Genomic DNA, 24,484 nt, shown 5'->3' on the forward strand with positions numbered 1-24,484 from the left:
CTCCCTTTTTTTCCCCATTGTTTTCATGAAAAACGTTAAACAAAAAAATCATGTCTTGTTTGAATACCAAGTTATAGGAAAATGCCTATTTAAAATAAAGGCTATTATATTAAAAAAGATAAAATGAGCTGAAACCTAAGCTCTATGGAAACAATATTTCTCTGCAAGTTGTTTATGCTCTGGTGACTAGATTTTTAAACACACACACACAGAGTTCTAACTGAAACAGCAAACATGATGTAGGAATATTTCCTCACGTTATAAGGGCCCAAACCATGGAAAATGTCAGATGTTGAGAAACTTTAAAGTGGAGTCAATATTTACTAGACAGCAAATGCAGAAAACAATTAATGCACTACTCTATATTAAGCAGACTGACCAAAACTTTCTCATATTTTACAGCTTAATTTCTATCAATTACTGTGCCAGTAAATGAAAAATGTATGGTTTGCTGTGGAGGGGAGAGAGGAATTTAATACACCTAAGCAGATCTTGAAGCGAAACACAACATCTGCATGAATAGTAACCCTAGAACTTCAAACTGACTTGATCGGAGGACAGACAGCACCACTAAAATGAGACATTATGGAAGACACTTTCCTTGAAAAGAAAGATTTAACATCAGTGTGTTAAATTATCTATTATGAAAATTATCTATTATGAAAAATCGATGCATTTTTATTCTATATCTGCTTATGCATCTTGTTCTGAAGTCATGTAAATTGACGTATCTGCACAACAGAAACAAAACTTATACCACACACGATGGACTTGATAGAAGTTACAAATAAAAATTTCCTATTTCAGGAAAGGGAATGTCTTGTGTTTAAAAGTTTCTGGCACTAAGAAATAAAAATTTCATTATGTTTGGTAGAAAAGTTATTATTGCAATAGCATAAGCCAAGAAGAAATCTCTCCTTCCCATGCTCCCACAGTAAAACTGAAAGAACAAAAAAAGCTTTTTTCAAAATACTGAAGTAATTGAGAGTCATTTATCACAAACTAAAACCTTTGTTGTAAATCATACTTTTATCTGTTACCCAAATGAAGAGAAAAATGAGATAATAAAAATCAATGGGAAAAGAATTTTAAGTTGTTCTTTAAATATCCCAGGATGCATGCAAAGTTTGTAATAGTTACTTCCTAGTTATAGAACCAAATAAACTTTGTCTGCAGTATGTATGGTATTTCAGCAGTGTGAGAACTGAGCCTAACAGTAAGAGACAATCAGAGGGCAAGTAACTTCACATTTTAAGTTAGAACTGGTGCATAAAAACAGTAAAATAAATTATTCCATGACCACAGGAGAAATACACACAATAGCCCTAGACAAAAGTTAACAGAAAGAAACACACTAAGAAACACACTACTTCCTTATGGCTTTTGAAATAAGAAATTCCACTGTTTTATGTCAGAGCTCTACTGCTTTAATTGTTACTATAATAATTTCTGTGGTGTGATAATCTACTTATTCATTGCAAATACTCAGCCTTAGCTATTATAAAATGAAAACAGAATGCGAAGATTATATAAAATGGAACAAATAACGATTATAAGGGAACCAAAATCACATTTTCACTGCAATTTTAACTTAAAAAACTTTCTATACATTCACTGCAAGATTCCAGTTTTGGAACAACTATCACAGAGTCATGTGTCTATTTGACAAGAAGTAAGGGGTCTTGCTCCATATTTGCAGTCACACTAATTGAATGTTATACTTTTACTACAGGTGTTCTCTATTAATGCTGTGTGACCTTCCTTCACGTGAACAAACTTCCATCTCAGTGTTTCACAAAAAACAAGACGGTAAAAAGTTTTCACAGAAAACTCTTTGCCTGATGATTCTCTTGCTCTAAATTCTGATTCAACTGATTTCTTAGATTTCAACAAATAATAACAAAATTTCAAAATAGCAATGTAAATGCTAAAAGTTAACAAATACTCAAGTAACTTGCAAACTTAAGATGCCTTCATAATTTCATGATGAGGAAACCATGTTGTTGAGTAAAAAAAAAAATTTTTAACTGGAAAGCCTGATGTCATGTCAAATCATCTAGAGCCACACAACAGGAAACACTTGGTAGTGAATCTTTCTTTCTTGGTCAAAATGAGACTCTAGCCACTTAAAATCCAAACCACGGAGTGTCTGCAATTCTTTGATCATACAGTCCTGATAAGAGATAACTGTCCTTGGGAGAAAGACATTAAGATTATTATCCTTAAGAGGAAGCTCAAAAATTGTTCATGTACCTTAAAATAGAACATTCAAGAGAAATAAAAAAAGATACACTCAGTCTATCCACTTTGAAAATGGGTGGAAAGGAGCGAAGGAAAACCTGCTTTGCCAGCTATGCACCCTTTGCAAGTACCCTGGTGCTTAATCTGCACACAAATTCTGCTCAAAAACTAGGCATGTAGTGAAACACATTCCTCTACTTCATGCCTTGCACTGGTTGGCTTGCAGGGGCTTCCTGTTCAACAGAAAAGATTAATCAATCAAACATCTTCAGAGAGATGCACACTTGCTTATTGATGCAAGGAGCAAAAGCATCCAGACGGGCTTCTGAATGAACTTTCTGTTGTTAATATTTATTCCTCACAATGCAAAAACACTAACTCAATCAAAACCAGTCGGAATAAGGCAGAATTTAATTACCTGTCCACATACAAACAAACGGATTACAACAGATTTAAAAAGCTTTGTGTGTATATAGAACTACTATGTGCATATAGTATCTGCTAATCATAAAAGCTGAGTAGGGGCAAACCTAGGCTAAAACTGCCTGAGAGTTATGGACTAAATTCAAAATTAGGAAGTATTAAATAGGGCTGAACACTGCCTAAAGATTTTAGTATCTCTCTTCTTTTTCACACTATTAAATATTGTGAAACATAAACTAGGATGCTATAAAATTACAGCACCTCCAAAAATAATATAGTCAACTTGATACTGACAATTTATTAATTTACCTCAACGTCTTCAAACTTACATCTTTTACCTTGAAAAACTGCAAAATGCCTGGTGGACTGTTTGGGTTATAAAAAGACACATTTATAACATGTTTTATAAAGTAGCTATCTCTCCCTTTCTCCAAAAGAACACAACTATTCTCAATACTACTAGGAATACTAATAAAATTTCTTTTTATTATACTAAGTTTTTATGAAACAAGACTGCTTAGTGCTTCTAGAAAGTGAATAAAGTATCTACATTCTACAGCAATATATATTATTAACACCATTCTAGATAGAAGAACATAGAACATGAGATTCCTCATTTCCTAGCTGAATTGCTAGACCTTAAAGTCTAAAGACTTTACTAAAGAAATCCAAAATACTTTATCATGAAGACATGAAACGATGTAGTCTTACATATTTCCCTTTGATATCTAAAATATGGACTCTCCTTAACTTCAGTTTCATTTTATTTTACATCTAATTCATGAGTTCATCTTAATTACATGTGGTTAATAGTGAAAAAATCATAATCATTTGGGGATTTTAAGATACTCTTAGCCTTAGTTTTTAATTTTGGTAAAAATATAAGTATCTCTTGATAAAGTTATGTTTATATGGAAACCCAAGAGGGATTAAGCACATTAATGCTTATGCTTAAGTAATTTGTTGATTCAGGGTCTATCTCATTTTCAGACTGAGTATAAAGGATACCAGTACTAAAAGTTTTCAGTGAAATACAACAGACAGACATGACTTTAAAAACCCAAGGCATGCAATTTCTTTTGCACAGCAAGAGAGGATTCACTGTTAGAGACTATAGAGTTGTTCTTTTTAAAAGCCCAGTTGTCAGTCAGGTCTTTTCTTCAGAACGAAATCATGTTCTACACATTTTACAGACTTCTTCAGGGACTTAGTCTATGAAACCATGAATTTCCCTACTACTAAAAACTGAAGTAGTAAAAACCATCCCTCACAGTTTCCAGTGTTAGCTTAGTTCTCAAATATATTTGTACCACCATTGAATATAAAAAAAAAATAAACAAGCCAAAATAGAAAATAAGTTGTTAGGTTCAAAAAAAGTCCCAAAATATCAAGTGCCTTTAAACAGCCGTCCACAGAAATACAACCTTAGACAAAGCTCGACTTAATGGATAATCTATGTAGTAAATCCATGTAGTAATAACTGTGTTCAGATAGCACCACTCATCTCTTAACTCCAGATACCTTAAATACCAGCGTTTCTTGCCCAGAAACTCCCTTGCTTCTATTGCTATCAGAGGAACAGCAAATAAAACGTATCCAGGATGGCTTTTTTCCCCACAAAATGTAATACTGAACAGTAACCCAATTTGGTCAGATTAACCAGGAACTCCTACATAAATTTTCAAGTTTCAATATACTGCCTTAATATTTCTGTTATGAAGTAGCTGAAGCTCAAACATTTTAACACAAAGTTGAACCTCCATCATGTACAACACTAATTGCTATGTGTTATTGCTATCCATTTGTTGTGCAATTCAAATTGATTTCTTTTGTTGTTGTTGTTTTCCTATAATTTGTCAGGCGGTACTGAAAGTAAAAACATTCTCTGGAAGTGTGTCTTCTGGTTACCACTGAATTTCAAAGCACAAAACAACAAAACATGACATAGTATTTGAAATCTTCCCAGATGATCACTGTGGCAATGTTTCAGTTAGGAATGCAACAGCATTCAATTCAACATTCATTTCTACATTGATTTGAATACCATTAATCGGAATTAAATTTCATCTTATAAAACATTACAGAGATCAATATTTCAGATTATTTCTGACATATATCAAAAATTCCAGTGTTTTTTGACACCTCTCTCCTTTCTCTCTCATCCCATTTAATTTTGCTGTTTTGTGACCACACCAAGAGACAACTCATCCCAGCAGTGCCCAGATGTACACAGTGATGGATAGGCATAGCCATACTTTCACAGTCATTTACAAACTGCAAAGCTAATCCTAAATTTTGAAAGAAATTAGCTCATCTGAGGTCACATAGCTAGAATTTTAGTGAGAATTATAAAATGTAGATGTTAACAATGATCTGAAAGAGAGTTCTGGAAGTCATCTCGTCCAAATTTTCAGTCAAAGCACAATTATCTTAACCATTAGATTTCCCTGGACCTTGACCAGTCAATTCTGAAAATCCCCAAGGATAAACAGATTACAACTTCTCTGGTTACATTACGTATCTGTATAGTGGTGTCTAGATTATACAACTAGTGCAGTAAAAATGCATTTGCTATAAGACATCTGCAGTCCATGGGCAAGTGGAAATTTACACTATATGCAAGAACAAAACATGCAGTTTCATTCCTTAAAACACAATCAGAAAATGTAGCATAGCACTAAAATAAGCTACAATTTTTTTCAATATACTTATTTCCCATCACTGTTCAGCAGGGTATAATCATCACCTGCTGATCCTTTCTAGGCAGAATACATACTGCAGTTTTCAGTAGCTGCTCCAGTGTGTGGGTGGTATGTTCCTGAAATTACTAATAAAACTTAAGCTTACTGCAGAATAGATAACACTGAAAATCAAGAATTTAACAGAAATATTTTTTATGGGCAATATAGCTCTCCAATTCAATCCCATTTAAGTAAACTCACCATTTAAAAATCCTTTAAATTAGGAAGAGAAAAAAATATTTTTCACTGAAGGTTAGAAACTATAGAAAAATATTATATATAATATAACAATCTTACTGTGGCTATTCATGCTCAGGTATACTGTATATCAAAGTTGTCTTTATTATGTCTATATCATCACCTATCAAATTAGTACATCACTAAACAAGATTACATGTTTCCTCCTGTGTAACATGTAAGTTAAATAATGCCACAAGACTTTCTGTTTCTAATTTTGGAGAACTTTAACACCAAGTAAGGTCAGCCAAATGTGCTTCTCTACTAGTCTAGTTTGCAATGTGCTTCCACTGAATACACTGAAAGGCAAATTTATTAGTGAATTGAAGGATGATGCCATTTCTTGGGTCCAGGCTGAAACACTTCAGCTATTAGTGTTTAGTTAAAAATACATACTTTGCTTTTATTTGTTTTTATTTAAGAACAAAGAAGAAATATGTCTTCTTCTATACGACCTCTCATGCACCTTAGCAGTTCAAAAAATTACTGGAACATTGGCAGAGCTTAAAATCTAAGACAATTTTTAGACGTAACTGAGAATAGAAGTCAGTTCAAATTAAAAGAATATGCTAAAATGGAAACAAATAATGCAAAAAAAAAATTCCCAGTATTAAAATTCTCCAGAAAGACAAGATATAGTCATTCTGCATCTCTCCAGAGAGTGTCAGTATAGAGGTTTTTTCAGGCATAGACTTGATCTCTATGTGAAAATTGAGTTAGCTCCTTATTTAATTACCTCATGTGTCTCTCATGTATCCAGAACTGTCTTTGAAAATATAAACATAAATGCAACAAAATTATTTTCAATGTCAGGCTTTCTATAGAACAACCCTAACCAGCTTCTATAATACAAACAGTAAACAAGATTTCTTCCCATTAAAAATTATTTTTTAAAATTACATAAAAAGAAGTGTAAGAGCATCTTGCATATAAGATGATCTTCTGGAAGGCAGACATGAAATACATAACCCTATTAACTGACACATCGGACTCTAAACTCTAAACATTCCTATCACTGCCTATACTGACAAAGAAACAGTATTATATACAGTTCATCTCCTAAAAATGTAGTTAGGAGTCCACTTTCTCTTCCCTCCCTCTAAATTGAAGGCATTTTGGTAGGAAATCTCTCTTCACAGGAGAACATGTGACAAAGTTGCTACAGTTCCTACCACTAGGAATCCCAGACTTACATAAGCAGAATGCGGATCAGTCTTAGAAGCAAATGTGAAGGCCTTCCAGAAGCCTTCTAAAAAGATGAAAATCTGACATTAGGCTAGAAATGTAACGTTTCTTTAAATATTTAAGTAAATATTCCATATCTGGCTATATTTTTGTAAAGAGCCATGTTTCCTAGCCACTGGCAGCATGACAATTTATACTTATGGCTTTTAAATCCAAGTTCAATTTTTCCATAAAAACTGCACTAGTCTCTTTACAGACGTTATTTTCATTTTGTAATAGACAAATGAGGTGTTCCTAGTTGTCATCATGTCAAACACCGGGAAAAACTGTTAGGATTTAAAGTTATACATACAACACAATTCCACACACAGTGCAGTTGAGCTGATCCAGCAGCTTCCTAAATGGGACAGAGCTAAATCTGCATTATCTCACAATTACTTTATATCACAATTAGAAAAATATGTTGGCATGGCTGTCAAGATTAAGGTGTGTGAACTGCTTGCTTTAAACTGATAAAACTGCAGAGATTATACAGGACTATAGCACTCAGTTCTCTGACATTGCAGACTGCCCTGTATTTGTCTCTGTACATCAGGCCCTGTTTGCCTGTTATCAGAGAAATATTCAAAGCACACTATTCATGAAAAAGAAAATGGAGTGAAAACTACAGTTTAGTACATCCAGAGTATACTGCTTTATTCTAAAGAAAATATATTATGTATGTGGGATCCTGATAAACTTCATAAAATAAATATACTAGGAGTTGAACAGTAAATTAACCTGCACTGCAGAATGGATGACTGAGGACAAGAAACGATTTTATTACTGGCAAACGAGTGTTCTACACTTATTTACCACACTCCTTACACCTTCCTTACCTTGCCTCCCTAACCAATTGATCAAGCAAACAAATGCCCTCAACCAAAGTGATGTTTAATCAAATTGTTTCCCACTACTTTACCAAAGCATATGTTCAGGCAAAGTAAGAGAGAAAGGACCCATCCTTCGTCCAATCTTCTATGTTTCTGCCATAAGGAGACTTTACGAGAAAAATGGTTGAAGTACTTCAGTCCCTTCACCTCATGCCAGAGCTGCTTAATGCCTATTTTGCATTTAAATTTAACGAGATTAAAGAAGTTATGGTTCTGTCTTCCCCATTAGAAAGGAGTGAGAAACAGAAGCAGACTGACATGCACAGCACTCTCCATCATTTATGCCCTACTGTTATCAGAATTGCTCCTGTACTTTGGTAATACATAGCTAGACCGATTACAAGACATGCAAATTTTTTTTTCCCCAAACCTCTCTGCTCTTGCATTATGCTACATTGGGATGTGTTGAATACCCTGTCTGTACAAATGTCAGCCAAGATATGCAGCTAAATGCAGATTCAATATGTTCACATATATGGAGAGCGTGTATATGAAGTGCATGCAAAGCAATCTAGTACATCAGTGAGTGCTCCTTCTTGGTACTACTCTTTTTTGTTGCAATAATAGGTCAAGTAAGAACCATATTTCAACTCAGCTTCCAGTTTATCGTGTTTTATTGCTTTTATCAGTATCTGTCACAGTGCTGAGTGCAGTAATAGTTCTTACTGTCCCTGAACAGCCTCACCTGGTGCCCTTACCCACAATGTGCACATGGGCCTGAGCAGTCTCATTTTACCTCAGCCTTGGGCCCTCAGTTCCTGCCTGAGACAAGGTGCAGGAGTGCTCATCTCTAACTCTGCCTGTGCTGGTCCAGGGAACCCAGTGATCTAGACCCTGACTTGCTGACTGGCTTCCCAGCCTGCCTCATCACCATAGACATCCTGGTGATCTACTCCCAGTTCCTGATTAACCTTACCAGTCCTGATTCCAATCCCAATATGTGGACTGACTTTCTAGCTTGACATTGGAACTGCCTGAGCATCACAAACTTGCTTATGTACTGCACTCAGGGTGGCCCCCAGCTGCTCCCTCCCCAAGCCTGCCCTGCTCCCTCACAGGAGTAGTGGGACAAGCCCCAGATGGTGAGGAACTGTGCTACCACCCCAGGCAGCCTCTGTTGGTCCTGACACTCCCATTCCCAAAGAGTTGCCAGTCCTGACAATATCCACTTACTAAACCTTTTTTCCTTTGTATAATGCAGCAAACGTGAAACTCTGAAGTTTTCATTCTATCTTGTCTTTTGACCTTTGTGAACTGAATGGTTCTCTATCAAGGGGCAGAACTTGATGTAGCTCATCTATACAAATACAAGAATATAAAGGCTTTGCTTGTGCTAGGACAGTTCAGCACCACCTTCTTTACCTGAGCAATTCTCAAAGTTCTCTTAATGAATTTTTCTCAATGTTAATTTGCATTAAAGCAAGGCAGACCAAAATTCCCTTGAACCTTTGTGAACTATCTAGACAGAAATATGCTACCTACATAGAAGCACACTGTCTTCCTTCGGAATTTGTGATCTTCCTGTCCCTAGAAAATACATCATACCCCTACTGAATGAAGCTTTTTGTAGAACGCAGTGGAATCTGATAGCTAGGTTTTGGTTGGTTGTTATGTTTTTTATTTTTAATCTAGGCTGTTAAATCCCAGAGGGTCATAATCAATGGCACAGGGTGGGGTTGGAGGCCTGTCACTACTGGTGTCCCCCAAGATTCAAAACTGAGTTGAGCATTTTAACTCATTCATCAATGACTCTTTAGGGTTGATGCCTCCTCAGCAAGTTTGCTGACAACACAAAGCCTGGGAGGAGTGGTCGATGCCCCAGCACGCTGTGCAGCCTTCAGAAGGGCCTCAACAGGTTGGAGAGATGAGCAGAGAAGAATTGTCTGAAGTTCAACAAAGGCAAATGTAGGTCCTGCACCTGGGGAGGAACCACCCCAGGCACCAGCATAGGCTGGGGACTGACCTGCTGGAAAGCAGCTCTGCAGAGAAGGACCTGAAGGTTCTGGTGGACAACAAGTTGTCCATTAGCCAGCAGTGTCCCCTTGTGGCCAAAAAATGCCAATGGTATCCTGGCCTGCATTAGGAAGAGCATTGCTAACAGGTAAGGAAGGGGAGATGATCCTGCCCCATCTAGAAGAATCCTGCTCTGCATCTGGAGCACTGTGTCCAGTTCTTGTCTCCTCAGTACAAGAGAGACATGGAGCTCCTGGAGTGGGTCCAGCAGAGGGCAACAAAGATTATTAAGGGACTGGGAGCATCTCTCTTATGAGGAAAGGCTGAGAGAGTTGGACCTGTTCAGTGTCAAGAATAAATTACTGATGAGAGGGGACCTCATCAGTGTCTATAACTATTGAAGGCCCCCCAGGAGGATGGGGCCAGGTTCTCCACAGTGGTGCCAAGCAACAGGACAAGAGGCAATGGGCAGAAACTAATGCACAGGAAATTCAACCTGAATATGAGAAACAACTTGACTGTGCAGGTGAGCAAGCACTGGACAGACTGTCCAGGAGGTTGTGGAGTCTCCCTCACTGGTGATACTCAAGAACCACCTGGATGCAATCCTGTGCCATGTGTTCTAGGATGACCCTGCTTGAGCAAGGAGGTTGAACCAGATCCGTTGTGGTCCCTCCCATCCTTACCCATTCTGTGATTCTGTGAAGCACCTCTCTTGCACTAAGTAATACAGAACTTAAGAGTACCCCCAGACATATCATAAAATTTTGTTTTAGAGATTCACGTCCACAGACCCTATATTATAGGCTTTTCTGAACAGGGGGTCATTTTCAATCACTTTACTACGCCAAAAAAAGTTTGATACAAGTAGAAAAAGCAGCACCCAAAGATGACCATAAGCGTAGTCTTCAGCTTATGGCACTCCACATAAACTGTTATAAAGATATACAAACACAGAACAGGGACCAGAATTCCAACTCAAGTTTATCAAAATCATAACCTTATTCAACCTAAATTTGCTCTTCTTGCCAGTGTGAGGACAGAAACTTAACTCCATCGGCTGACTAACCAAAGCTACTTTATCAACCCAATTATCTGCAGAACTCTGTCATGGCAGACTGTGTTTCTTTGGACATCCTAATAACTACCAACCCATGCACATATTAAGCTGATTATGCTATTTCTGCCTTTAAACTTTCCTATTCTATATTTCACTGAATTATCAGTTTCTTGACTAACTGTCCTCATTTGAAAACGGTCAACAGTAATGACACTGTAACGCTTCCAGCTTTTTTCATCATTAGTAGTCATTGCTCAAAAACTTCTTTTAAGGATCATATCCCCATTTTCTTTCCCATACTTATCTACAGTATAGTGAAATCTCTCCAGCTAAACACACTTTGCCACACAACTCCTATTTTTGTGATTACCCTGAAAGAAAACTATATATGAAATATATTCTTTTATTCTACCTCTTGGACAGAAAGGATATTCAATAGTATTTATGATTGGCAGAAGTGAAGCATGAAGCACTGAAGCATGAAAAATCTTTTTAGTTACTGTAGAAAGATTTTACATGAACTAGAGATCCATGGAAGAGACTCTAGTACTATCATACCATTACAAAAGATTTCTCTCAGTTTAACAGACATGTCATTTCAGAGTAATCTGTTTCCAACAGCGCCTGCAATATTAGAATTCAAGAGTTCTTTAGAAGCACTTTTGAGATTTTACATCTTTGAAAGTTTTTAAAACTATTTTTACCATGCTAGTACTTAAGATTACTGGAAATTCTGGAATGTGTAGAAGATAATTATTCAGTTATGTAGGTAATAAAAAGGTTTTTCTTTTGTACTGACTGACAGCCAGAAAACAAGGTTATTTTTCAGATGTAAAATACTCATCTCTGGAAGCCAACATTTTTCACAAAAATGTGCATCAGTTCTAGCAAGGATGGAATTTCTGCCCAAGACCAAAGATTACCTCCAGAAAAAAGCAACAGCCTCCACATTAACCTCAAATCATAAGCTATAAATGAAATTCACCCCTCTGCTAAAGTAAGAGGATATGTTTAAACTTCAGTCTCCAAAAATCCAGCTGTGTATCCTTGCTCTCTGGATTTTTTTTCTCTTTTTTTTTTTTTTTTTTTTTTTGGTGGATGAAGCTAGTTGTTTGGTCCATTTTGATGTAGAACTGGGTACTTTCTAAAACCCTGACATTTTTAAAAGATACAAAGATTTTCCATCAAGCTCTTCCAGGACTTCACCAATTGTGAGACTGTGAAAGAGAGCTGCTTGTTCTGAGAATATCTGTATTACTGCTATGTCAGGTTAGAAATGATATCTGCAGAATAACTTACATAGAACTTTCTATAACAGCCCTTGTTAAAATGACATTTCCCAGCACAGTACAGACAGCAATGACATACTGCATGACATAAGTGCCTCCAGATAAGCTTTTTTCCATGAGTGCAATGAAGAAACCAAGTTTGCCAAGGAGATAACTGCCCTCTTTCTTTGGCACATTGAAAACTCTTAGCTCACTATATCAAAGATGGACGTTTTCATAATCTCACCTAAAACTCACTTGCATTTTATCATTGTGTCTCTCTGTATACAAAGCAAGATTCAATTTTTACGTCTGCTCACCTTTGATGTGCAAACACAATATATTTATAGAATGGTGAAATCTATTTTAAAATAAAGGAGCAGTGTAAAAATGAACTTGTCATTTGTGTTCAAGAGTAATTGACAGACATTCTTCCCTATTTTTGGTTCTTAAGGAGAGTATGGGTTTTAAGACACGATGTCAAGTACCCTTATCTCATTGCTTCTTCATGATGAAGTCTGCACTTTCTGGTATGTTAGTGCACTCACATGACTATAAGAAACACATTTTTGTACTTTTACCTAAAACTTGCTGTTGCACATAGCATCTATCCTATTTTTTAGACCAATTCAACATACTGTTCTTAATCCAAAAATTGAAGCATATACTTTGTGTTCTCAACCCCTTAGAACAAGATGTTCTCTGCTGCGTTCTGAAGTAAATGTGAAAGATCCAACAGATTAGTTAACAGCTTGAAAGACTGCATACAGTGATGGCAATGCTTTATAAACTAAATTCACTGGGTTTTAATTTGGAAATTTTTCACTACCTTATTTCTTTCCTTTCTCTCATAGAAATAAAATCAACAGAAGACTAAACTATCTCTGTCTTTAATTTTTATGGATAGAAACAATCTAGAAAGGCAATCTGCCATATCATGAATGAACACATAATAAATATCTTTAAAAAAATCTTTTTTGTACCCATAACTAAAAAGCTAATTAGTTCTGAAAGCAAGGGAGATGAGGTATCGTAAGGTTGAGTTTAAAATTTAAGTACAATGAATAAAACTAATTCAACTTAGAACTTATATTGTTCTTGAAATTAATCTCTCCTTATATACAGGAAAAAGAAATCAACCAACCAAGTTAGCTTGATTCTATTTTTCAAGGGCATTTCTCAGTTTCATAACACCTTTTACATATATCTTACATTAAAAACAAACAAGGAGAACAAAAACATTTCTTAAAATTAGGAAATCACATCAAAATATATTTTCATCATAAGAAAATTTAGTAATAATTAAACCATAGGTGATACATATTTAAATAAGAAAAGTTCCATTCAAGAAATATGTGTTGAAACAAATGCTTTAAAATGAGGAATTAGTAACTGTAGCACTCCTATTGTAAATCAGGATAATTCCGACAGCTCTCTACTTTGCCAAATGTCTAAAATGATGGATAGTATGAAGTAGAAAACAGCTACTGAAAGGGAAAGGAATATAAAAGCTCCTTACAAAAAGGCAGGGCAGTGCTCATTGTTATTCAAGCACATTAGCTGCCATATCCTGTTTCCACTGACTGCAGGGAAAGCTTTAACATTGACTTCAAACAGGTGCAAGTCCCATGAGACTTAAAGGGAATAAAAGGAACAGTCACGGTATGAAAGCAACACTGTATAAAGTGTGGTGAGACAGGATATGTAGTTCCAATCTGGTACACAAGAATCTGACAAAGTTATTTAAATGCAGTGCCAAGTAAGGATGCAACTGAAAAAAACCAGACTGCTAAACAGAAATTTGGCAGGTCTTCATTCCATACTACAAAAAAAGCGGAGGAAAAACGTTACAGAAAGGAAAGTACTAAATTATAGCGAAGGGAGAAAACAAGGGAGACCCTAGAAGCTGCAATAAGCATCATCCTGTTCCACAGCGATACAGTATCACTTGTTCAGGACACAGCTGCTGGAAGGCTTTGGTGGGCACTGCAGGCTGGTCTGCTCTGAGAACTGCTGCGACTTAGGCCCAAGTTTATTACCCACTTTTACATATTCTCTTCTGTATTATCATGAGCATTTGAAAATGTTTGGGGACCTCTTTTTTAATTTGTCTAATCTTCAAAGAGATGTCTTAGGCTATATTCTTACATCAGTTGAGTTAAGCACAATGTCCTCAATTCTATAAAGGAAGTAGTTGAGATGTTATTATATTAATTAGAAGCTGAGTACTCTTCCAAAAGCAAACTATATGATTTCAAATTTCTTTCCAGATGGAAAAGAAAGCTATCCAACACGGCAACTAGATGTCTAAAATAGTGGTAACAGCAAACAGTCTCAATATTAAACTCATCTGGCTAAGTACTACGTCAAGATGACCAAACTTCAACATTTAATAGATTTAACCAGATTTTGACATTAAAATGAAAATTGAAGGTAACAATTTTGAAGGGAATCAGGCAAGACTAGACATGACTGCAAGAGTTAAGGCAAAAATTAAGCAGCTATTAAGTTTTATGATGAGAAGGTAAATATATACCTGTGTAAGCATGGGAAATCCGAGATTCCTGCATCCATTACAAGGTGTCAATGCCTCCCATAAACCTGAAGGACCACAAGTATTTTCACCTGCATCATCATCATCTTCCTCCCTTGGTGATAAACGCATTGAAGAAGGCCTCTGGGCATAAAAACAAATACATTTGAATTAAATACACCGATATATTGCAAAGAAATTTCCTTTTACTTAAGGAAAAGAACTTAAGAATGTCCCACTTATAAATTCCAAAAGATTAAAACTGCTGTTTTAATACAAGGTTCCTACTCAACTGTTAAAATGTTGTATGAAAATCACACTTTCTAAGGAAGGTGCATATTGAGCTATCTGCGATTCTACTTTAAAGATGAGTGAACATAATAATATACAGTAAAAGTATGCATTTATTGTCTTTATTATTGAGAAATTGGCAATTTTTACTTCATTTTACTTTAAAATTTGCTGTACTATCATTAAGTTTAGGATATTCCACAGTGAACAAAAACTAATGTTTAAAAAAATAAAACACTATCCCCGAGAAAGAAACAATATAAGTGGAGGGGATCTCATTTCAGTAGTCCTTTACTGAGTTCAAAAAAGTACAGTTGTACTACGTTTGCCTGGACAAGTCCAAGGTTTTTGCAGGAGAAAAAAAAAAAAAAAGGACTAAATCAATCAAAATATAAGGGTTTGATTTTTATTTTGTATTTACCAACAATAAATGTGTTAGCTTATTTTGTAGGCAAAAAACATATTTAAAAATGACCTGTCTGATTTTGTTTCACTGTCTGGAAGGAATGAAAGGTATCAAAAAAAGTCATTCAGACGTGAACATTGTGACTTACATAGTGGTCTGAGTGATAAGTGGGGAAATGCTGATTTTTGCTTAAACCAGTCTCCTAATTTTCTATGACAGAAAAGTAGAAAGACAGAACAGTTCCCATATATTTATGTTATTTCGCTACACAGGATAGTCCACCCCAACTGAATTACAGTAGTAACTTTTATTAATTTCAGGAGAAGAAGAAGGAAAGTTAACCCATTAATAAAAGATTTTTAAAATCTCACGTAAACAAAAATTATTACAAGTAAAAAAAAAAAAGTAAATGTTATGCCTTAATTCTTTGCCCACATTTATACTGGAGTAGGGAATAGCTGTTCTAGCCTGCTTGACAGTTGCTTGAGCATCACACCTGATGCTCAGATACTAAATGCTGTCTTTAAGAATGCTTCTTTCAGAAGTGGCTGGATTTTTGCCCGACCAAAATAACGCTGTTTGAGACAACGGCTGACGACAGCTATTAATCTAGTGGTAATCTCAACTCTAAAACACTGCTGTGAGCCCCTACAAAAATAATTTTCAAAACCCCAACATGTTAAGTGTGGATTATTTTAGGCAACAGAATAAAGAAATGCATGGAGTCTGTTGCAAGGAAAGGAATGGAGAAGTGAAAGAAAAGTAGAGGGGAAAGAAGTACAGGAAGAGCAGCAGTTCTCAAGATGAACACAAGCTGATGGAAACTGTAAGAGAAGCAAAGGCACCACACAGACAGGCACTGACTTAAATTGTGTGACATCTGAGGATCATTTAACTTTTGACTCTTGCTGTAACTTCTTAACACAGATGTGGTTGGTATACCATTAATTTAAGCAGAGAAAATACTTCTAAATTCTATGTCAGCTCGCTCATCGAAGATAAGAAACACAATATATCCACTATCTCCACTAGTCTGATTCCCCTTGATTAGAAAATGGTTGTTCCCTTGTTGCAGATTTCATGAATCTAGCCATATCTTCTACAGTTAGGTGGATTTATTTACTTTTTATTTTAAAAGTCAATTTTGAAACATTCTTAGCACGATATTTCATTAGGTTATTTTGACACTCAAGTAGTACCACAGAATGTGTTGTCATAGCAACCAATATTCTCACACTGATTATTAAAAGGATTGGGTTAATTTTGCAGAGTGTGGGTTGTGAAAGACTATTATTCCTATGTATTTGCATAGACAAAGGAAGCAGACTACAAGTCTTTGCTCTCTATTTATGATGCCATCTTTCATGGTGGCTGCCCTACGTTTATATTTTAAATCTCAGAATTGCTGTACCAGAGAATAAAGCGCTTCTTGCCCCCTGGAGCAAAAAGCGAAGAACTGCAGCAATGCTCGGCACAGGAAAGCAGGTAACACACATTAGTCGTGGCCTTACAAGCCAATAAAAGTGAATGAAGACAAAAGTCACAGAAAAATGTCAGTGTATCTTCTAAAGGAAAAAAACCCCACTGATATTATGGGTATTATCTCATAATGTCACTGAGAATTTTTCAACACAACTAAAGGAAGATGAATAATGAAATTCAACACACTTGAATCACTGAAGGGAGAACATACCAGTATTTAGCCATTTCAGGAACAGAGGGAAAAAAACCCATACCAAATAATTACTGAATGATAGGGGGAAAATACACAAGCAGAATGAGAGTTCTAAGAGTTCTATTATTTCCATTAGATGCATTTTATAGAAATAGCCTAAGATAGACTGAAAATCACAGGAATTTAATGCCAATATGAAAGAGAAGTGGGAAATATTATATACTCTGATCTTCTGATCACTCAAAAAAAGGATCAGTCAGTGTCAGAGTTCATTACACACACTATTGGAATAAACTAACTGGTACTTCCATGCAACTAGACAATCCAGGAATGAATGTGATACAGGCTTATTTACTGATCACTGCAGGGTAGGGTTAGCTCTTCTTATACTGAATGGCTATTTTCATCTTGGTCAGATTTCTGCTACTGATAAAGCACTAAAAAGGACCCCTTAGGGAAAACCTATATGAAGGGTCAAGAAACGGTTATTGCTATCATTTTCTCACCCATCCCCACTACGAGAAGCCCTGTTCTTCCTAGATTACAGGCACAAAGAGATATGTTGGAGTTACTGCAGGGAAAGAAAGCTGCATTTGCAAAGAGCGGGAAAGAGTTGCACGAGAGAAACAGGAGTCACAAGTCCCCCAAATTTCACAGACCAGGTTTGCACACCCTGGGGAGAGGAATGCATTAGGAGGAGAAAAAAGAGATACAGAAACATCTACAAGCAACTCACGGACTTCAGACTGCCACACAAACCCATAAAACTCCAAACCCAGACCACTCTGTTTTCTGTTATCCTCTCACAGCCTTCATTCCTTTCCCAGAACTCCCTAATTTTTCTGTTCTGTTGCATAATTTGATTTTGCCTCCTTAGAGACCCTTTGAACATGAAAATCTAATTCTGTGTGTGCTGCTGGGAAGCCTTGAAATAGCCCTAAAGGGAAAGTTTTAGTGAAACCAAAGTTATTTATGCCCACTTCTCAGAAAATAAATAAATAAATAGAAAGAAAGATATTTCTATCAACTAAAGAAAAACAGACACAATTGAGAACCTTTTATTTATACCTGTTTGAGGGGGGGGGGGGGAAGAAGCAAAAGCTAATGTAGTTCGTAAACGCCCCCTAAATCACAGTTGCTCAATTAATTGAATTAGACATTACTGAAATGGTAAAGTCAATATAAACTGCAATACTAACCTTCCAAAAGGCCACTTCTGCCTAAGTTAGAAGAGACATGAGCATAAGCATCATATATCCTCAAACAAAACAGACAGAAAACCCTACCCGATATTAGATATGACATGCAAAAGGAAAAATTAATAGAGAAACTGCAAGATATTAATAGGGAATAAAAGATTTAATAAAAGTTTTAGTTTTTACTCAAACACTGAATTAAGTATTAAACATTCCTTATAGCAATAAGAGGCTAACAAAGTAATGTCTCTATGTATACAAAAGAGAGAATAATAATAATGATACAAGTAGTGAAAGAATAGAAAGATGTAGTGTAAGGACACTGGACCGCTACAATTAATGGCAAATTTTCTTCAGACTCTACTGGGCCTGACACATCACTTCTCATTTTCATACCTAACAAGCATTTAGATTAATTTGAAAATTTAGGTATGGAAGCCTTCCTCTTCATGTCCCCATCTACATAAAAGGTAAAAATTCCCCAGTAGGATACTTTGAGACTGAACGACTCTTTATTCTACAAAGAGGCTATTTATTCTCTCAGAATATGTATGTACATCAGATTGGCTATCAGAATAACTTGACATCTCTCTCCTGATCTAAGAGAGTAAGCCAGTATTTATCAACAGACAGAGTGATGAATACAGACAGAAAAAGCAGAAAAAGTCTTTTTCACTCTTAAAAGTCAACACAAAGAGACGGAGAGAGCAGCTTTAATCTTAACCATTGCTTACAGCTACCAAGTTCACAGCTCAAGCAGCTGTACACCATGTATAAAACCTACATAAAGTTCTGGCCTTCTTTTTTTACAGATGTCAACTACTTCTTGTCTACCACGTGACCTTACTATCTAGAAAAGTAAATTCTCTAGGAATAAAATAGTGATAAAAAACCTCCTCTTACAGTCCCTGTTTTTCTCACCTTTTAATGAAAACTGGTCTGCTTTCTGCCTTGACATTTGTAAGTGATCACTGCTAGGTAAAATGTGACTCAATTCCCCCATTTCAGGATACAGAGGAGACTTTCTTGTGTCCAGTGAAACTTAAAACCAAACATCAAAATCTTTACCTCTTCTATCTCCATTTTTTTCATATTATCATCCATTTGTAGAAGTATTGCATATAACCTTTCAGACAGTATCCACTAGAGCAAGACAGCATCAGTAAACTACTGAAGGTACAAAATAATACGACATTTACCATTTGCTATTTCATCATAACTCTGGACACTAATGTTAACTTATCATTTGTCTTGTAGTATATCACATATTAAGAAAACAAGATTTTGAAATGGAGCAGCAAAGACAAAGTCAGAATCCTTCCACTTACAGAAGACAGAAGGCAACCAGACACTTGATAAGCCAAATGCTAGCACTCAGTCTGCAACAATGAGGTCAGTAGGTTTCTTCTGAAGAAATAATTTCTCAGACACAGGGCCATGCAAGTATTTTCTGTAATCCTAACACAGGTATGCCTCTACTCCTCCTTTACCTGGCCCAAAGAACACATACCTATGTTGTGAAACAAAAGTAAAAAATTAAATTTCTGTTGTCTAGTATTCTGTTTTGACACTATACTAAGAACTAATAGAGTGGAAAACCGCTCCTGAATGTCTTCTATAGATTAAAATGAACAGGTTCATCTCTGCAGCAGCTGTTCCCAGCAGCTGTGGCAGCAAAGCCAGGGACAGCAGAGGGACAGTGTTCTGTGCTCTCAGTGCTCCCCCTGCTGCTGCCCAGGCTGCTCCCAAGGGAAAATGCCTGAGGTATACAGAAGAGAAAAAAAAACCAAAACAGCACTTGGGCATGTAGTACTATTTTTCCACAGCAGGATCCCTGCATTAAGCAAAAGTGCCCTTCTGAAATTCAGTACGGATCCTGACAAGGAGGAGCCTCATTTGCGAGATACATCCCGTATCTCACAGATGAACAACACTGAAATGTTTTGGTGGCCTGGGCACACCTTTTCCACATCCCCCAAGGTGACCTTCTCCCTGCTTAGCATTTTTCTGTTTCCCATCCTCATTATCTTGTCCTTCACGTTACACTGTTCATCTGCTGCCGTTCTTCCTCAAACATCTTCTTAGTTTACATCTTGTTTGAGTTTGACTGTACCTCCTGTATTCTGTAAGTACAAGGCTAGTCTTGTACTTAAAGTAGCTGAATGTTGGAGATGTGCACTCTGTACCTGCCCCTGCCATAATCCCTGTGGGATGCTGGGCACATCATTTAAAACTTCTCCAAGATGGTCTCTACATTTCAGTTCCGTATCTGCTGGCTACACTGAAATGATGAAGATAAGTTTGCAGAAGTGCCAAGTGCCAGGCTACAACAGGAACCACCTTAAGAGATTCTGTGACCATTTTCAGTCATATATGAGCCTAAGTGCTCTGAAAGTCCAAGCTCTAGCAGTTCCAAACATGCTTGATCTGATCCCAGTATCTTGATCTCTACACCACTGCATATCAGCCCAGATGCATGTGACAGTATTTTCTGACTTAGGCTCCAAAAAAACCCACCTCATCTGAAGAAGTCACACATTTTGAACTCAAGAAAAATGACGCCTGATTCTGGGAAGAAATCCCTGTAACATGAAGTCACTAGAGTCAAGGTAATTGACTATATGTAAAACATATTAACTGTAGGAAAACATGATTAATTCACATACATGATGAAAACTACACAAATGTGTAGCTGCTGCCCCTCAGTGGGCAAGTGCTATTGACACCTATCATGATGAGCACCTAAGAAATTAATCACTCTGTCTCCAGTGAGGTATCTGACAGTATACAGGAAATACATCCTGAATCAGATGGCAAGTACAACGCATAGTGAACAAAGTCACAATTTTAAGTAAAAATTAGATTTTAAAATATATCATTTCAATACATCTGAACGTGTATTGAAAGCAGGGTAATGTATTCCATATATTTAATTCATTCTTGCATGTAACATAAATAATGACAATAATCTTTGCACTACTCTCATAGAAGGATGCAAACATACATAAAACAAAATTTTACGATTTAAAAACCTAACAGGATATAAATTAATCAGAAAATAACAGGCATAAACTGGAAAAGATACCTTTTCTTCCATTGATAAAGGAATTTTATTTGTCAAGTCTAAGATAGCTTTTGATTTGCTAAATAACCATAAAAGAAAAAATGACCAATAAATGGATATTCACTTACTAATAAAAGGTTAATTTTCACTAATTACTTTTTCACTAAACATAAAAGCTTTTGAATGGAGTGTCATGATCTTCATAAGAAGAGTATTTCATCTATACATAAAAGCCACTACCAGGACTCTACTATTTAACGATCTAATACTTTGTGAGTATACTTTAAGTGCAAAACAAAAGACACTTCAATGTATTTCAGTAATGATCTTTACTTTTTTCTAACTCCTGTTCAATTTTGTCACGTAGGTGAAGTATTTCAAATGACAGAAAATTCAAGGATTCAATAAATTGAAAAATTGCAGAGAATGGATGACTAAGTGCTTTTAGTATGACTAAGTGCTTTTAGCAATTATAATCTAACTATAGTATTTTTTAAGAATTATAAAGTAGTTGGAGCCTATAGAATTTTCATTTTTAAGTATCTTAGGAAGCAAATTCTGTGGAGTTTTTTCAGTGTGAAATTAACAGCATGAAGTATTAGCTGCTTGAAGCTACAATATGCACTGTCCTGAATCGAAAAAGCACTTAGAGCACCATACAAACTAGTTTGCACTGTTTCAAAGTAAGCATTTGTTACAAGGTATTTATTTATTCTATGGATTAAACTACTTCTCTTTAATGTATGGAAATACAGGCACTTCCATAACTTACTCCATTCTAGTATCTGTATTTGGAAAAGGACTGAACTGCCAGATTAATTTCTCTATCTTAATATCTGATAAAAATGAAGTGAACTTGTTTTTTAAACATTTGTCTAACTTTGAGCATGTACCTAACACTAATAAATCAGACTACTGCATATTTAGTATCAATTTTAAATGATTCATATCAAAGCACTGCAAGTGCTTTACTGTACCAAGATAAAGAACTTAACACATGAAGCATAAAGCTTCAAGACTATTCTACCCAGCTCATATAGATAGATAGCAAAGACACTCTGTGGTATAGAAATGTGTTTCTAGGGATGCCTTTCCATCCCACAGGCATAGTAGATTTGACCTACGCTGGTATGTAGGAAGAATATACACAAACACAAGTGGTGCAAAAAGGCAGGAATTTTTTAACCTTTTTTTTTTTTTTTTTTAATCTTGAAGTTTAAGCACATAAATAGTTCCAATTACGTTAATGGGATTTCTCATGTTAATGACAGGCTTATGCGTCTCCCTGAAACAATATGCACATGACTCATTCCAAAATGTGACTCACTGAAAAACTCACGTACCAGTTGAAAAAGAAGAAACTGATAATGAAAGGCATGGGAGCCTACAGAAAAGCAAAATCAAGTGTTAATAATTTCAGAAATATTAAACAGAATTAAAAGCTTCAGCATATTTGCTTTTGCATAAAGGAAAAAAAGTATAATTTAAAGTAATGACCAGTATTTTTGGCTTTAAATGTCTCAGAAAGAAAATACTGCTTGGAGAATAACTACAGAGGTATCTCTGCATTTAACAGCCCTATACTATCTGAATGTTATCATATAACATTTGAAAAACTCAGCGCAATGTAACTGCTACGCAAATCAGCTGTTAAACATGTATTTTTCCTTTTTTAAAGTTGTGAAAGAGAGGGTGGATAAGTAGGTGGTGGTATGATGAAACCTACAGATATTACACTATTTGTCATGAAATAGAGCAGAAGGAAGGGAAATTAAAGTAGGGGAAAAATCAGGTGGTAAGTGAGTAGGCAGAACTCACCACTTTATAACATTTCCAGTGCACAGTTTTTCATTTAGCCTTCCTATTCTCAGTAAAAGCATGTTACTGCAAATGCAGTTATTATTCCATTAAGTTGCTGTTGGCTTATATCATACCTGAACAGACAAATCCAATCTAAAGAAGAACTATATACAGCACTGAGTGAGTCATCTGAAGATGAATGCTGGTTGAGAGTGGATAATCAAAATGTCCTTGAAGAACATTTGTCGTAGAACCTTTACAGATCCATCAGGAACAAATTACTAGTGGTTTGCCATATTGTCATCCAAGTGCTAAACGTAATATAAACACAGCACAGTGTTTCAAGCTGACACTTGAAATCTCTTGACAGGCTATACAAGTTGAAGGCCTAACTGGAAAAGATCAGTCAAAGGGTAATCTACCTTTTGTTCTCAGTAGCACAAGCAACAGCTCAGCCTCCTCAGAAGGTATTAAAAAAGGATCACACATGCACACTCCCTGTAAGAGATGCAGAATAATATCAATTGGACAACAGCTCTTGATGCAGCCTGATTCACATGGTAGGTGGAAGCAGCATTCAAAATCATCTTCACTAGGAAGGCAACGGTTTTGCTATGGCTGGTAGGAAAATCTGCCAATGTGAAACTCACAAATTGCAAGCTGCTGCTTTTTCCTGTCTTATATAATTAAACCAGTGACGTCACTGCAGTCATCTCAATGGTACTACCAGAAGATTTAGAACAGTAGCTGCTTTTCCTGTGCTACCTCATCTGTACTGTTCTTTTTGCCTGTGGTAGCTTCAACATCACATGTACAGATCCACCGCAACACAAGCACAGCTTTATGTTGTTTTCCAGACACACTTCTAAGTAGCTGAAGAGCTAATATTTAAATTCTTACTTCAGCCAGTCATCATACAGTGTCTTAAAGGTCCTGCAAAATACAGATAAACAAGTCAGCCAGTAACATGCTTTCATCTACAACTCCCTATATATATAACTGAAGTATCAATAAGTGATCATGATCTGTTAAAATTGTTGAGATTCCTTAAAGGAAATACCATTTTGGACAGAGATAAGGCTCAGGTAGTAAATATTCCAATACCCATAAGCAAGCAATGATTACTAACTAAAAGAAAGACCAGGATAGCAACAAAAACATTATGTTTTAATATGATTTTTGTCTAAGTTTGACAGGCAGTGCTGAGGCTGCTTCTTTGCAGGTTGTGAAGAGTCCATATTTCAGAGATATTGGGTAGAGCACCAATATCAGCAGAAATAATTGCAGTATTATTAATGGAAACTGGTTAATCTAAAATAACTACTGAAGCAAATAAAATTGAAGATCCTCTTCTGAGATTTTCCCTCATGGCACTAAACTGAAATTTATATTTCAGTTTAGGGAGGAGAGATGCCAATAGAAGAGAAATGAAAATAGATTATCAGAAACTGTGTAACTCATTCAACTCTCTCATTTCTC

The 24,484-nt window shown here is 36.0% G+C and overlaps 1 protein-coding gene across 4 annotated transcripts in view; it reads right to left on the minus strand.

Annotated features, from left to right (window-relative positions):
* Positions 1-24,484, minus strand: part of ANKS1B (ankyrin repeat and sterile alpha motif domain containing 1B) — a 420,494-nt gene that overhangs the window by 304,188 nt on the left and 91,822 nt on the right. For all 4 annotated transcript variants that reach the window (XM_050323424.1, XM_050323422.1, XM_050323423.1 and 1 more), the window contains exon 9: positions 14,577-14,717. In XM_050323424.1, the coding sequence (XP_050179381.1) occupies positions 14,577-14,717 (141 nt within the window). The remainder of the gene's footprint in view (positions 1-14,576; positions 14,718-24,484) is intronic.

This window comes from Myiozetetes cayanensis, unplaced genomic scaffold (assembly GCF_022539395.1).
Source record: "Myiozetetes cayanensis isolate MyiCay16 unplaced genomic scaffold, myiCay2020 scf3, whole genome shotgun sequence".
In the NCBI taxonomy this organism is placed as follows: Eukaryota; Metazoa; Chordata; class Aves; order Passeriformes; family Tyrannidae; genus Myiozetetes; species Myiozetetes cayanensis.